Source organism: Pollachius pollachius, assembly GCF_949987615.1.
Source record: "Pollachius pollachius genome assembly, chromosome: 12".
Taxonomy (NCBI): Eukaryota; Metazoa; Chordata; class Actinopteri; order Gadiformes; family Gadidae; genus Pollachius; species Pollachius pollachius.
The window spans coordinates 17,563,408-17,579,732 of NC_136945.1; the positions used below are offsets into that span (position 1 = coordinate 17,563,408).

The 16,325-nt window shown below is 49.7% G+C and overlaps 1 protein-coding gene across 1 annotated transcript in view; it reads right to left on the reverse strand.

The window, feature by feature from the left end:
• Window positions 1-10,399, reverse strand: part of grm2a (glutamate receptor, metabotropic 2a) — a gene marked incomplete at both ends in the record, with an annotated part of 17,123 nt that extends 6,724 nt beyond the window's left edge. Inside the window, 2 exons of the mRNA XM_079747679.1 lie at window positions 7-790; window positions 9,902-10,399. Coding sequence (XP_079603805.1) covers window positions 7-790; window positions 9,902-10,399 — 1,282 coding nt within the window. The remainder of the gene's footprint in view (window positions 1-6; window positions 791-9,901) is intronic.
• Window positions 10,400-16,325: the final 5,926 nt, after the last annotated feature.

The following is a 16,325-nucleotide window of genomic DNA, read 5'->3' on the forward strand; positions in this document are numbered from 1 at the left end:
TTGAGCGTTTGAGCGCCTCGCAGACGCCGGTGGAGTTGGGGCACAGGGCCTGCCTCATGTTGTGCAGGGCGGTCGCCATGGCGAACACGGCGTTCACCACGAACATGATCTTGGACTCGGGCTCAAAGGGCACGTCCTTCAGCGAGTGTTTCCCGCAGCCCAGGTCGTGGAGGCTGCACTGGAACTGGTTCTCCCAGAACTCCCTGAACCAGGGGTTCCGGGTGTTGTTGTAAGGGTGCAGGCTGGTGAAGTAGTCGTTGAAGCGGGGGATGGGGTAGGAGGCCAGCTCGATGGTGAAGGCGCCGTCGGCCACCGCCTCGCTCCCGCGCACCACGCTCTCCTGCGCGCCCCAGCCGTCGCTGGCCACCCAGGTGAAGGACACGTTCATGCGGTTGGCGGCCACCAGCAGCTCCCGGGCGTCCTCGCTGCGCGTGAACAGGATCACCACCTTGGCGTTGGACTTGAGCTGCAGCGAGCGGATCACGTTCTCGTAGCTCCAGCGGCTCATGGAGCGGCTCACCTTGGCCGAGGTGGCGATGCAGATTTGGTGGGCGCGGGCCTCCTGCTGGAAGGCGTCGATGCCCGTCTCGCCGTAGTCGCCCTCCGACGCCACGGTGGACACGTAGGTCCAGTTGAAGTAGCGCAGGATCTCCGCCATGGCCTTGGCCTGGTAGAAGTCGGGGGGCACGGTGCGGGCGAAGTAGTCGTAGCGGGACTTGTCGCTGAGCTTGGCGCTGGTGGAGGCGTAGCTGATCTGGGGGATCTGGAAGAGCCGCAGGAGGTTGGCCACCTGGAGGGAAAGAGACACGTGGAGAACATCAGGTGTCAGGTCGGCTACGTGGAGGAACGTGGAGAACATCAGGGGGCAGGTCAGCTACGTGGAGGAACGTGGAGAACATCAGGGGGCAGGTCGGCTACGTGGAGGAACGTGGAGAACATCAGGTGGCAGGTCAGCTACGTGGAGGAACGTGGAGAACATCAGGTGGCAGGTCAGCTACGTGGAGGAACGTGGAGAACATCAGGTGGCAGGTCAGCTACGTGGAGGAACGTGGAGAACATCAGGTGTCAGGTCGGCCACCTGGACTTTCAGGAGAGGAGAAGTTGGAGGGTGAGGAGATGTAAAGAGTGTTGATGTCCACCCAGAGGACATGGTGGACCACCTCTTGGTTGGGTACACTGGGTGGACTGGTTGGTGATCCCTGTCTCAATTTGAAATGTTTTGTAATGACCCATCAAAATTTTCACCTGCTGGTAAAATGAAGTATAAATGTTTAATGCCTCATGCATTTTTACGTCTAATGTCATTTAAAGTGCAGTGTGTAGTATACAGTGGCATCTAGCAGGACGTACCTGACAGAAACATAAGAGATGATATCCATATGTTTTTTTAATTAGCATATAATCCCATGAAAATAAGAATGGCTGTGTTTTGTCACCTTAGAGTGAGCCTTCATATCTACACAGGCAGGGTCCTATTCCACGGAGCCGCCATGTTTCTACGGTAGCCCAGAATGGACAAACGGCTCTGGAGGATTTTAAATATTCAATCATAATTGCTATCTTATTGCGCTATGAGCTATAGTTTTACAGACTACATTTCGAAATCTAACAGGGAAACTCATCACTTAGCTACTCGATGCTGTTGTTGATCATGACATCATGGTGGATGTACCCATTGGCCCCCTAATAAAGGACAGTACAGGCCACCGTAGTTGTGAAAAGGGCGGTTGGTTGATACCACTAAATCCTACACACTGCAACTTTAAGGCTTCACATCTCTACATTACTTCCATTCATCACACCTAAAGGTGTGACGGTAATTATGGCCACTAAGTGGATCACATCAATAATTTACACTACAACAGCCTGCTGTTTGTTTTCTCACAGGAGTAAACGTTCTCACCCCAATCAGTTGTTTCTTTGTCTCTTTTACGAGTGCTTGCGAGACATTTACCAACTTGACTCTCTCACTGTTAATGTGATGCTACTGTTGGGCTTCTATAACAGGGTAATAAACCCAGATGATCCAATGGAGCAAGTAATGGACTAACACTAAACCCCACCCCAATTAAGTCACCATGGAAACAGCATTACTCTGTGAACCAGTATATATGATTCAATGTAAAGTGATGGATAGTATGGATAGCGAGAGAGAAAGAGAGAGAGAGAGAGAGAGAGAGAGAGAGAGAGAGAGAGAGGAGAGGAGAGAGAGAGAGAGAGAGAGAGAGAGAGAGAGAGAGAGAGAGAGAGACAGAGAGAGAGAGAGAGAGAGAGGGAGGATGACGGCAGTGTGAGTCAACATATCTAAAGAATGCAGATAACTTTTTCCCTTCTATGCCTAATAGGACTTGTCAGCGTCCTGACACATTGCACAGTGGTTGAAGATGCGGCTCCAGACAGCCTCCCGCTGCAGGCTCTTCAAGCCTAAGGGGGGCGAGTCAGAACCTTTGCGTAAAGATGCCAACCCAGCTCTAGTTTGCCGGCATTACAAACTCAGCCTCTTGATTTTCAATAAATCAATTGTCAGGAAAGCAATAGACTAGTTTCAGCGTAGATCTGGTGTTCGGGCTATGGTAAAAATACCTCGAAATATTAAGAGGAAGAAATATTTACGAAATGGGAACTTGGTATGCTGATAATAAACATGCTCAGAGAACAGTGAGCATGCGGCTGCTAATGCAGTGTCACTGCGTCACTCAGGTGATATATATACATGCTCAGAGTACAGTGAGCAGTATGCAGTATTACTGCGGCACTCACAAAATATATACATGCTGAGGGTACAGTGAGCAGTATGTGGCTGCTAAAGCAGTGTAACGAACAACCACAATGGGTCAATATGGAAGAAGACCATTTATTCAACTCAACTATTTCTATATTGAAAGCCTGATAATAACCCACAGAAAAAAGCAGCGCTTCCACCATTTCTAATTTAAAAAGGATCAAAAGCAAAGGATAAAGTCACATCTCAAATATTCTAATCATCTCCAATAATGGTCTCTTTCCACTCGGCAGATTAATCATAACTTTATCCTATTAACATCATGTCTTCAAGAAGGGGGAAAGAACACTTCCGAGGTGTGTGTGTGTGTGTGTGTGTGTGTGTGTGTGTGTGTGTGTGTGTGTGTGTGTGTGTGTGTGTGTGTGTGTGTGTGTGTGTGTGTGTGTGTGTAAGCTACGCATTTAAACATTTAGGCGTAAATAACGTTTCAGAACTTGGACAAAAAAACAACACATTACACAATAAGATAGATAATTAATTTTGAGCATTGAGTGATCCAATCTATACTACTGCAAATATTATATTATAAACCATTCAAACCCTGTTTATTGATATAATAGGCATACAATTCCTGCAGTATAACAGATGCTTACACGGTTAACTATTTGGTTGTATAATCTAGAGCAGTAAATAAAGCTCTGTTCGCAGTCAAACACACCACAGACATAACTGATACATAACTGATACAAACAGCTCGGGGGAAAGCTGGAAGGATAGTATTATTGCATATATCATGGTTCCTGCTTTATAAGATCAGGCACGTCTACAAAGTGGATGGCCACTTGATCAGTCTGACATCATCATCCATTCTGTTTGATATTGTAATCATTTAGCAGGGAGTTTGATCCTCTATCCCAGTTCAGAGACAGGTCAGTGAACAGCATGAACGTTGTATGTAGGTTAGGCTGCAGACACCGCACCATACACTTCGGTAATAAGAGGAGAGCATTGGCTGATTACAGTCGCAGGGTTTTCTGTGGATGGGTTAGGGTTAGGCCGGGACCAGCAGCCTTAGAGAGGGAAACACAGGAACCTAACCCGAAGAAAGACCCTAGCCCTACCAAACCTAAGCCTAATCCTAACACAGCTAACCCTAACCCGGGAACCTAACCCTAACCCTAACCCGGGAACCTAACCCTAACCCGGGAACCTAACCCTAATCCTAACCCTAACCCGGCAACCTAACCCTAATCCTAACCCAGGAACCTAACCCCAAGGCTAAAGCTATTGCCAGCGGGAAGCTAGTCATCTTGGCCTCCAAGCCCCTAGAGGAAGGGTGACATCTTGGCTAGACAGATAAATATCTACAAGCTTCTATCTTGTATCTACCTTCAATCTACTGTAAATACTTGGTAGATACCAGATAGATCTCAGATAGATACCAGATAGATACCAGATAGATTCAAGGTAGATACCGGATAGATTCAAGGTAGATACCAGATAGATTCATGGTAGATACAAGATAAATTCAAGGTAGATACCAGATAGATTAAGGTATATACCAGATAGATTCAAAGTAGATACCAGATAGATTCAAGGTAGATACCAGATAGATTCAAGGTAGATACAAGATAAATTCAAGGTAGATACCAGATAGATTAAGGTAGATACCAGATAGATTCAAGGTAGATACCAGATAGATTCAAGGTAGATACCAGATAGATTCAAGGTAGATAGCGGATAGATTCAAGGTAGATACCAAATAGATTCAAGGTAGATACCAGATAGATTCAAGGTAGATACCAGATTGTTGTGGTCGTGGACCAGGGGCAGGAGTTGGTTGCATTGAAGAGAGATGTAAAGTGAAACTAAAACCACATGATGGATATGAGTTGGATTGAAGGAAGTGTTCTGGAGAAGCTACCGAGACGACCGGAGAATGTCTGGGAAACACGAAGGCTTGGTGAAGATATTAACATGATTTGTTCTGCATGAAAAGTTATGCCCACCTTCTTCAGCACCAACAACGTTTCACTCAACAGTTTAACGCAGCCATGTGCTGCTGTCCACGGCAGCACTGTAGCACTACGCAGACACACACACACACACACACACACACACACACAGACACACACAAACACACACACACACACACACACACACACACACACAACACACACACACACACACACACACACACACACACACACACAACACACAACACACACACATGGCCACACAACACACAACAGACAGAAAAACACCACACACACATACAACACACACACATACTCATACACAAACACACACACACACACACACACACGGACACACACACACACACACACCACACACACACACACACCACACAACACACACACATGGCCACACACATACACACCACACAACACACACACACACCACACACACACACACACCACACAACACACACACACATGGCCACACCATACAACACACACACATGGCCACACGACACACAGACACACACCACACACGCATACAACATGCACACTTACTCATACACTCACACACACACACACACATACACACACACACCACACACAGGCACACATACTCATACACACACACACATTAGGGCAGTGGATAGCGTGCCAATGTGAACACGAAAATTAAACATATACAGACACCCCCCCCACATACAAACACATCCAACAGCCCCACTCCCCACACACACACACACACACACACACTGAATGCATACGCATGTGAGGACAGGCAACCATCACACATGACACACACAGACATGCTGTCTCTGTTATCATTTCCTTCCTGAAGGCTTCTGTTGCTTAGCAACCGCCTTTAAGATGTTTCACCAGGTGTACAGAGAGGAGCTCCGTAGCAGACAGGTGGTTGATCAGTACCCTGGGGCCTCGCCTCCGTCACGTCCCTGAAAGCCTTCAGCCAGACAGAGAACCTACAGGCACTTCTGCTTAGGGCTCTAGCAACCTTCTGCCTATGGATATGTATGTATGTTTACATTTATATATATATATATATATATAAAAGTACTGTATGTATATATGTGTTTATATATGTATGAATGCATGTATGTATGAAAGCATATGTATATATGTGTGTATATATGGTTATATACATGTATGAATGTATGTATAGATGTATGAATGCATATGGACTGTATGTATGAATGCATATGTATGTATGTATGAACGTATGTATGTATATGTATGAATGCATGTATATGTATGTATATATGTTTAGATGTTTGTAGGTATAATTGCATGTGCCTGTATCCCGTCAGTATTAATTTCCCTGTTTGGCTCTTTGGTGCTATTTAAGCACAGAATTCACACAGCAGCAACAACGTAATAACAGGGGCAACCCTGTGGCCGTCACAATGGTTATTATGAGCGACTCTTAACACCTTTAAACCGTAACAGCTTCCATTAAGAACTCTGCAGGAACCACGAGTCAGGAGGCAAGAGTCTGATGGAGGCCGGGCTTCTCTCTAAGTATTCATAATACCATTCTTTATATCAGCAAGAAGAATATAACTGTGATGGGAAAATAGAGTGTTTAATCATAACACTGAATACTCCAACACAAGAGACTTTAAATAGTGTGTTCCACCATAACTCAGAATACTCCAACACAAGGGAATTACAATAGTGTGTTCCACCAAAACACTGAATAGTCCAACACAAGGGAATTAAAATAGTGTGTTCCACCATTATACTGAATACTCCAACACAAGGGAATTACAATAGTGAGTTCCACCATAACACAGAATAGTCCAACACGAGAGAATTACGTATGACTTAGGTAGCATGTTCTTTTCGTTGACATGCGGGGTATATAATGATAATAATAATGGTAGTAATAATAATAACGATAATAAAAACATGATAAAAATAGTAGTAATAATAATAATAATCGAAATTATAGAAATAATAGTACAAATAAATATAATTATAATAATAGGGTTAGGGTAAGTTGCATTAATAATAATAATAGTAATAAAATAACGATAATAATAATAACATAATAACAATATTAGTAATAATAATATTAATACTACTTCGCTGTCGTAATAATAATAATGATAATAATAAGAACATAAGTATTCATAATTGAGGCACAACTAGTCAGTCCCTTAGTCACACAGAGGCCTCTTCTTTATAAACAGACCCAGGGATGTGTTTTAAATGACTTGAGTATAAATAGATCAGTGCAGTACGCCTGGGCAGGCAGGCAGCTCGTCCTGCAGTGAGACGCTCTGAGAGCCTTTAGAGTGTGTGACACGTGGAGGTGTGCTGCTGGAGATACCGTTAGTGATCATGTTGTCATCGTCCGCTCAGCACCATACTGCCAGGGGGCCCACAGCCGGGGGCAAGGGGCCCGCTATGCATTCATTAGCCCGAGGCAAGAACAGGAAAACATCTCTAATTGACGCCCGTCTTGACGGGGAATCCTCGTTAATATGAGGATCAGGCCTCTGCAGCGAGCAGCAGGACTGAAACGCTGCCGTGTGAAGGCAGCTTTAAGGACCCCACATCAGTTTTAAACTGGCCCCCTCATGGATGACAGATTCCACCGTTTCACAGACAAATGTGTATCATGTCCGCTTGGTCTGCTCCGAATCATCCAGCGTTTCACGCATGAGAGAAGATGCAGGAGGCACTGAACTGAACGCCACGGAGTCCTATCCATTCCTCAAGAGTAAAGGACCCAGAAAACAAAGATACAAATAAGATATTTAACTGAGCTCATCACCTGGAATGCTTGCTAACCCTACTCACTAGCTGTGCTATTATAGATAGATAGATAGATAGATAGATAGATAGATAGATAGATAGATAGATAGATAGATAGATAGATAGATAGATAGATAGATAGATAGATAGATAGATAGATAGATACAGCTTTATTATATTATTATGTTATTATTTTCATTAATTATAAAGGCTCTTGTCTATGATCCAGTTGAGCGAATGGTGTCAGCCTCATCAAACCATCACCTATTTCCTAAGTCGCTATTTTATCCAACGCGACTTACAATAAGTACATTTGTCAGAAGATGGTGAAACAATACATCGCTGTCCGTACAGTAAGGATGTTCATAGAACCAAGTTCCAAGCACTAACAACCGCTAGGTTAACCCATTCCCCGTACGCAACAAAGATAGCAAGGATAAGATGCTGCACAACTAAGTTCTTTAACTAAGTACGACATACAATTTGTGCGTACATGGGGTGGGGGGGGTGGGGGGGGGGGGGGGGGGGGGTTGTGAGACCTCTCACAGCTCACCTCCAGAGCCTCTTGGGGGCCCTAGACCACCACAGCCCATCTCCGCGCTCCCTTGGGGGCCTCAGACCTCTCACAGCCCATCTCCAGAGCACGAGGAAAGGGGCTCAGACTTGTCGGCCGAGCCACAGATGGGTCGGTTCAGGGGGGGGGGGGGGGTTGCTGGGTGACATCGTCATAGAAGCCCGCCTCCGCACGCCGCTCCAAGCTGTGCTCGTGGCACACCACGGCGCCTCGACAGCCAAGACCACCCACGGACCCCGGCACCGGGGTAGCATGTAGCGGCCCCCACCGCCGCCGCCGCCGCCTCTCCCAGCCACCCGGTCCCTCTGAGGCGTTACCATGGTGATGAGGATGAGCCAGACGACGGGGGATGTATTCAGGGGTGTTTTGTTGTTGATTTCTTAGTTCATGGGTTAACTCGGCCCACCAGCACCACCCAGCACCACCCAGTACCGCCCAGCACCACCCAGCACCGCCCGGCTCCTCCCAGCATCTCCCAGCACCTCCCAGCACCACCCAGCACCACCCAGCTCTAACCAGCACCACCCAGAACCTCCCAGCACCACCCAGCACCACCCAGCACCTCCCAGCACCACCCAGCTCTAACCAGCACCACCCAGAACCTCCCAGCACCTCCCAGCACCTCCCAGCTCTAACCAGCACCACCCAGCACCTCCCAGCACCTCCCAGCTCTAACCAGCACCACCCAGCACCTCCCAGCACCACCCAGCACCTCCCAGCACCACCCAGCACCTCCCAGCATCTCCCAGCACCTCCCAGCACCTCCCAGCACCACCCAGCACCACCCAGCTCTAACCAGCACCACCCAGCACCACCCAGTTCCGCCCAGCACCACCCAGTACCACCCAGCTCTAACCAGCACCACCTAGCCTCACCCAGCACCACCCAGCCTCAACGAGCACCACCCAGCCTCACCCAGCACCACCCAGCACCACCCAGCCTCACCCAGCACCACCCAGCCTCACCCAGCTCCACCCAGTACCACCCAGCACCACCCAGCTCCACCCAGTTCCACCCAGCTCCACCCAGCGAATCACTTCGATCAGCGAATCAGCGTCAGTGTGCTAGCAGCACGCAACCAATGCGCCAATCCTCATTCGCTCGCAGACTGGCAGACTTTGCATGTTGAACCAGACCCAGGCGGTTCCAAAAGCCTCCAACACAGCTGAACACACGGGAAACATTTGTTCCCGAAGTCGTCCGAGTCTCCCCAATCGCTTCAGAAGGCCAACGGTTGGGCCAGAGTGTCCAGCCTTAACTCTTTGGTGTTTTGTTTATCTCACGTTTCTAGAAGAGCTTCATATACACAATGGATGCATTAAGGGCATGCGGCCAAACGCACACACACACACACACAAACACACACACACACACACACACACACACACACACACACACAAACACAAAGGCACACACAGACACACACACACACACACACACACACAAACACACACACACACACACACACACACACACACACACACACACACAAACACAAAGGCACACACAGACACACACACACACACACACACACACAAACACACACACACACAAACACACACACACACACACACACACACACACACACACACACACACACAAACACACACACACACCCACACACACACAAAGGCACACACAGACACACACAGACACACACACAAAGGAACACACAGACACACACAGACAAACACACAAAGGCACGCACACACACACACACACACACACACATACACACACACACACACACACACACACACACACACACACACACACACACACACACACACGCACACAAACAAGCAAGTGATGCTAATTTCATCCAACCAGAGCGCGGGGGGGGGGGTCTACCTGGATGGAGACGTCGCTGTAGGAGCCCCCGATGACCCCGGAGATGGCGAGGGGCGGGTCGTCGTGGACGGCGTAGGAGCCGTCCGGGCAGGTGTACTCGCTGTCGTCCACCTTGGTGAGCGACGCCCGCACGAACTCCAGCGACTGCTCCAGGGCGTAGGTGTCCTTGGAGCAGGTGTCCAGGATGTGGGCCCCCAGGCGGAGGCCGGGCAGCAGCAGGGGGTCCTGGTTGATGTGGTCCAGGGCCAGCAGCATGGCCTCCAGCCGCTGGATGCCCCTCTGGGCGTTGATCTTGCCGCAGTCCTCGGCGCCGTCCCCCTTCTGGTGCACGGGGAACAGCCCCCCGATCATCAGCTCCCCCTCCACTGCCACCCCCCTCTTGGCCTCGGCGCTGTACCCCGTCACGGGGAGGCCCTGGGGGGCCGGGGGCATCAGGGCCACGCAGAGCAGCAGCAGGCCCAGGGGCCCGGGGCCCCCGCGGGACCGACCGGGGGACATGGGCCGGACGCTCTCGCTCTCTCTCGGCGGAGCGGCGGCGGGCGGTCCGGGGAGGGCGGAGCGCTGAGCCGAAGGGACCTCAAAGAGCCGGAGGGACCGGTGTTCTCGAGGAGGCCATTTAGAAAATGGACGCCATTTAAAACGTGGATGGCATTTGCAGCGTGGACGCCGTTTACAACATGGACGCTGTACACAACGCCGTTTACAACATGGATGCCGTTTACAACATGGACGCCGTTTACAACGCTGTTTACAACATGGACGCCACCCCCTCCGGCATTCCCTCGTCCGGTCTTTGGTTCGATTTGTTTGCCTGTGGATCAAACAGAGAAAGAGTCACTCAGTGTTTTGGTACAATGAGCTTTTGTCTTGTGGAGATAAACACCAGTTCCTGGTGTTTATCCAGGAACAGGTCTGCTGAAGACCGCTTAGGTCAACTGCAGAACGATGGTCCAGAGCCGGCCCTCGTAGCCACGGCTAACCCTGGCATGGTGCTCGACGTGATGATCTGATTATGTCAGAGTTCAAACTAGTGATCCAACCCTGACTTTGACATGACTTGTGTGATTGTGTGTGCTTGTGGGTCGTTTGTGTGTGTGGTTTTGCATGTGAGTGAGTGTGTGTGTTTGTGTGCTTGCGTGTACAAATATGCATCCATATGCATCAATAAGTCAGCGATAATTCTTCCAACACATGGAACAAAATACAACATAATGTGGATAATTTAGTCATGATCCACTTCAGGGAGTAAATCAAGTGAAATGGCCTGATGAATCATTATCCTGAATCATCATCATAAATCAGGATCATAAATCATCATCGAAAATCAGCCTCATAAATCATCATCATCATAAATCGTTATCATAAATCGGCCTCAAAAATCAGCCTCATAAATCATAAATCCACTGAAACAATGGCGACCTGTCAGTCACCTGAAGACAGAAACATATCAGACGATTAGGAAACAGTGGACCCTACAGCTACAGCTTCTACATGGACCCTACAGCTTCTACATGGACCCTACAGCTTCTACATGGACCCTACAGCTTCTACATGGACCCTACAGCTTCTACATGGACCCTACAGCTACAGCTTCTACATGGACCCTACAGCTACAGCTTCTACATGGACCCTACAGCTTCTACATGGACCCTACAGCTACAGCTTCTACATGGACCCTACAGCTTCTACATGGACCGTACTGTTACAGCTTCTACATGGACCCTACAGCTTCTACATGGACCGTACTGTTACAGCTTATCACTCTACCCCCAAAAGGGCCCCCCAGATTACCCTCAGAGGGGGCCCTCACTCTACCCTCAGAGGGGCCCTCACTCTACCCTCAGAGGGGCCCTCACTCTACCCTCAGAGGGGCCCTCACTCTACCCTCAGGGGGGGCCCTCACTCTACCCTCAGAGGGGCCCTCACTCTACCCTCAGAGGGGCCCTCACTCTACCCTCAGAGAGGCCCTCAGAGGGGCCCTCACTCTACCCTCAGGGGAGCCCTCACTCTACCCTCAGAGGGGCCCTCACTCTACCCTCAGAGGGGCCCTCACTCTACCCTCAGAGAGGCCCTCAGAGGGGCCCTCACTCTACCCTCAGAGAGGCCCTCACTCTACCCTCAGAGGGGCCCTCACTCTACCCTCAGAGGGGCCCTCACTCTACCCTCAGAGAGGCCCCCACTCTACCCTCAGAGGGGCCCTCACTCTACCCTCAGAGGGGCCCTCACTCTACCCTCAGAGGGGCCCTCACTCTACCCTCAGAGGGGCCCTCACTCTACCCTCAGGGGAGCCCTCACTCTACCCTCAGAGGGGCCCTCACTCTACCCTCAGAGGGGCCCTCACTCTACCCTCAGAGGGGCCCTCACTCTACCCTCAGAGAGGCCCCCACTCTACCCTCAGAGGGGCCCTCACTCTACCCTCAGGGGGGGCCTCACTCTACCCTCAGAGGGGCCCTCACTCTACCCTCAGGGGAGCCCTCACTCTACCCTCAGAGGGGCCCTCACTCTACCCTCAGAGAGGCCCTCACTCTACCCTCAGAGGGGCCCTCACTCTACCCTCAGAGGGGCCCTCACTCTACCCTCAGAGGGGGCCCTCACTCTACCCTCAGAGGGGCCCTCACTCTACCCTCAGAGGGGCCCTCACTCTACCCTCAGAGGGGCCCTCACTCTACCCTCAGGGGGGTAATCACCCAGAGCTGGACGTTTATCAGAGGAAGCCGCTGAGCCCCTTCCCGTCTCCCGTTCCACACGCCTCCCTGAGCCAGCGGACCGATAAGGGGCTGTCAGCGTAGACCAGCGGTCTGTTACGGCCGTCAATCCAAAGCCCTGCTGATGTTGTTAGACACTCTGTTTGAAAGCTCCTATTACGATATGAAATGCACTCGTACAGTTTGTATGAAAACTGGGAGTGTGAAAGCGACAGAAGGAGAGAGGTGTGGTTAGAGAACTGATTAAATTGACCGTGGATATGACCATGGGCCAGTGTGTGTGTTTGTCTGACCAATATAACATTTTTCATTAGGCCTCTCTTCTCTGTCTTTCTCCCTCTCTGTCAACCCCAGTCCACCCTCCCCCCCCCCACCCTCGCTTTCTCTCACTCACCCCCTCTTTGTTTCCATAGAAACTTGCCAGTGGATCAGAGGGGGATTGGGGACTGGAGGCGGAGCGGTCTGGCCAGGGTGCTGCTAGGTACAGACCAGCAGTACCAGACCACGCCCAATGTCTCCGTATCCATAGTGATGGAGTGGCTCCATAGTGGGTCAGGGTCTTAAACATAACACTGGTCCGGGTGGTCAAACCTTCGCATTGGACACTCCTGGCTTCACTAAAACAGGGTTATTATAATAATAAAATAAGTCAGGTAAACAATGGACATATAGCACTTTGTGGAAAGAGAACGTGTGAAACAGTGAAAGATTCACTGTTATGTTGTCTACAAACTCTGTCTGATTGACGTTAGGATGGATAATGCTCCTTCCTTAGGGTTAGGGCTAGAGTTAGGGTTAGGGTTAGAGCTAGGGTTAGGGTTAGGGTTAGAGCTAGGGTTAGGGTTAGAGCTAGGGTTAGGCTTAGAGCTAAGGTTAGAGTTAGGGTTAGAGCTAGAGCTAGGGTTAGAGCTAGGGCTAGGGTTAGGGCTAGGGATAGGGTTAGAGCTAGGGCTAGGGCAAGAGCTAGGCTTAGGGTAAGAGCTAGGGTTATGGTTAGAGCTAGTGTAAGGGTTAGAGATAGGGTTAGAGCTAGGGTTAGGGTAAGAGCTAGGGTTAGGGTTAGAGCTAGGGTAAGGGTTAGGGTTAGAGCTAGGGCTATGGTTAGGATTAGAGTTAGGGTTAGCGTTAGAGCTAGGGTTAGGGTTAGAGCTAGGTTTAGGGTTAGGATTAGCGGCTGCCCCACTTGCAGTGGTGTATCAACAGGATGGGTTGGTTGGTGCAGATGACACTGATGCCAACCCTGTGGTCTGTAGTGCACTGAGGGAGCTGCCAGACTGTTTGTTTCTGCCTCACCAAATGAAGAGCCACATGTCAGGCTGCCCGGGCCCTTTCCCAACGCATCTTGTCTACAAGCGAGGCGCGACTGAAACATCTAGGCCAAGAAAGTGTTCACCAGGAGACACCAGACAGATTCTAACTCACACTTCTACGATTCTGGACACCCGCAAACGTTTTTGGGAGTATTTGTGGTACTTCCTGCCTCTGGATAAGCCTACAGTCCAGCATATGCTGGCGACCAGCTGTTATATCTATCTATATGTAATATAGTATATATCTGTAATGACTAAGCATGCCGTCCAGATTGTAAAGTGCTTAATGGAACTTATTTGTAGCCACGTTGTACAAACTGTGGTTTGGGATAACAGTGGTGGAGCACTAAAGCTCATCCTCCTGAGAGACTGGTGACAAAAGGATTTGTGACTGGCATGTTGCCAGCCCCCCCCCCCCCCCCCCCCCCCCTTACAGTCGGCCCCCCCAGAGAGACTCCCCTCACACCCGCAGAACAAGGAGAGTGAGTCTGTGTCTCTCTCTCATTCGCCTTTCTTTCCCCACACACTTTTTATCTCCCTTTGTCTGTTTCTGTTAAGCAAATCTTACAGTCTCTTTACACCTTATTCCTGTGCGCTGTGATAATGTTTGATGCTCCATCTGCGCTGTGTGTGGGCTACAGAGATAGCTGGCAGTCGCCTGCATCCGTTGTGGTCAGTTTAAATGGACCAGTGGTTTGTCATGATTGGACGTCGCTTGAAACGTTAATTAGTAAGAGCTGCCGTGCCGATCTACAATTCATTGCCCCCTGAACCTTCTGGCTCAGTTGCACAATTGAGTTAAGTATATATTGTATATTAAACAATATACACTTTAGTATGTAGTATATACTATAGTAGAACTATACAGGGTCAACTCAAAGACAAACGCCTAATCATGTATGAATAAACATGTTGCATAGCTGCACCCATACCCATGCATAATCTATGAGTTACACGCGGAACAAACGGATTCCAAGCGACTACAAAAGCCGAGTGGTACAGTATGGATTATGTACCACCGTGCCTGGGGGGAGAAATCCTCCACAGCGTTTTGGTCAACATGCTTCAAAGAGAGCCGTGCTGCCTGATAGCAGCCAACGCTACAGCAGACGGCCGTTCAAATTCAACACACCCTGCAGTCCACACCTCAGACAGTGTGGAGGAATGGGAGGGGGAGAGAGAGCTCTATATGGAGAGAGAGAGAGAGAGAGAGACGGGGAGAGAGGGGGGGCGGGAGGGGGAGGGAGAGAGGGAGCAAGAGAGAGGAAGATGGAGAAGGGGAGGGGAGAAGGAGAGTCAGTGAAGCTGGAGGATAGGAGACCGAGAAGGATGAAGGAATGGGGAGAATAAGGGAGAGAGAGAGCATGGGCAGGGAAGGAGTGGAGAGAGAGTGAGGGAGAGAGAGGGGGAGAGGGAGGGAAAGGAAGAGAGAGGGAGCGAGAGGGGGAGGGAGAGAAAGGGAGAGAGAGGGAGGGAGAGAGGGGGGAAGGAGAGAAAGGAAGAGAGAGGAAGAGAGAGGGGGAGAGAGAGAAAGGAAGACAGGTTGATGAGGAGGAGTGGGGAGAGAGCAGAGGATAACGGAGGAGGGGAAAGAGGAAGGGAGATGAGGGAAGGAGATGAGGAAAGGAGGAGGGACTGAAGAGGAGGAGGGGATGACGGGGAGGGTAAAAACAGGCTAACCCCTCTCCCTCTCCAATCAGCTCCGCCAGGAGTGTGGAGCAGCAGTGATATGGTAGTGCTCCTCAGGCTAGTGGTGAGGAGGTGATGAGGGGAGGTCATCTACATGGAGCTCGTACCGGGATCCCTCCATGAGACCATAAGCGACCACAACCACACCTCTCCAGTTACAGAGGAGATGAGCCTAGGTGAAGGGAGAGTAATATAAGAGAAGGAAGTAGGGCTCTGCAGGGCACGCATCGCTGAGCACACAGCTCTAATCCTGCAGTCTGAGAGCACCTGTGGCCCGCGGGATGCGGTCGAGGGCCAGTGGAAGGAACCAGAAGGCTATGTTCTGTTAGGCTTTCTAAACATTATTCTATACAGGGCTGACAACATAGTGAAAGTCATTTCCCAATGGATTTGGTGAACTGCTTACAAGTGATTACAAGTTCAGTTATTTGAAGCCCAATCAGGGGGTACAAGCCATCTGAGTCTCTCTACATTCTCCGACTGACTGACAGCCACATGAACACCTGAGACAATCACCACAATTATTATTCAAGTCTCTGTCATTGAGTCCAGAATGTTAAACATCAGATAAATCAGGTAAAGGACGTTTCGCTACGGGAGAAGGATGCTATTCAATGAATGGAATTACCTGTTATCATCTATAAAAGATTTCATAGTAGGCAGAATGGCTGCTGACACAATGGAGATAGAAAAGTGACAGAAGCCATGAATATCAAACTC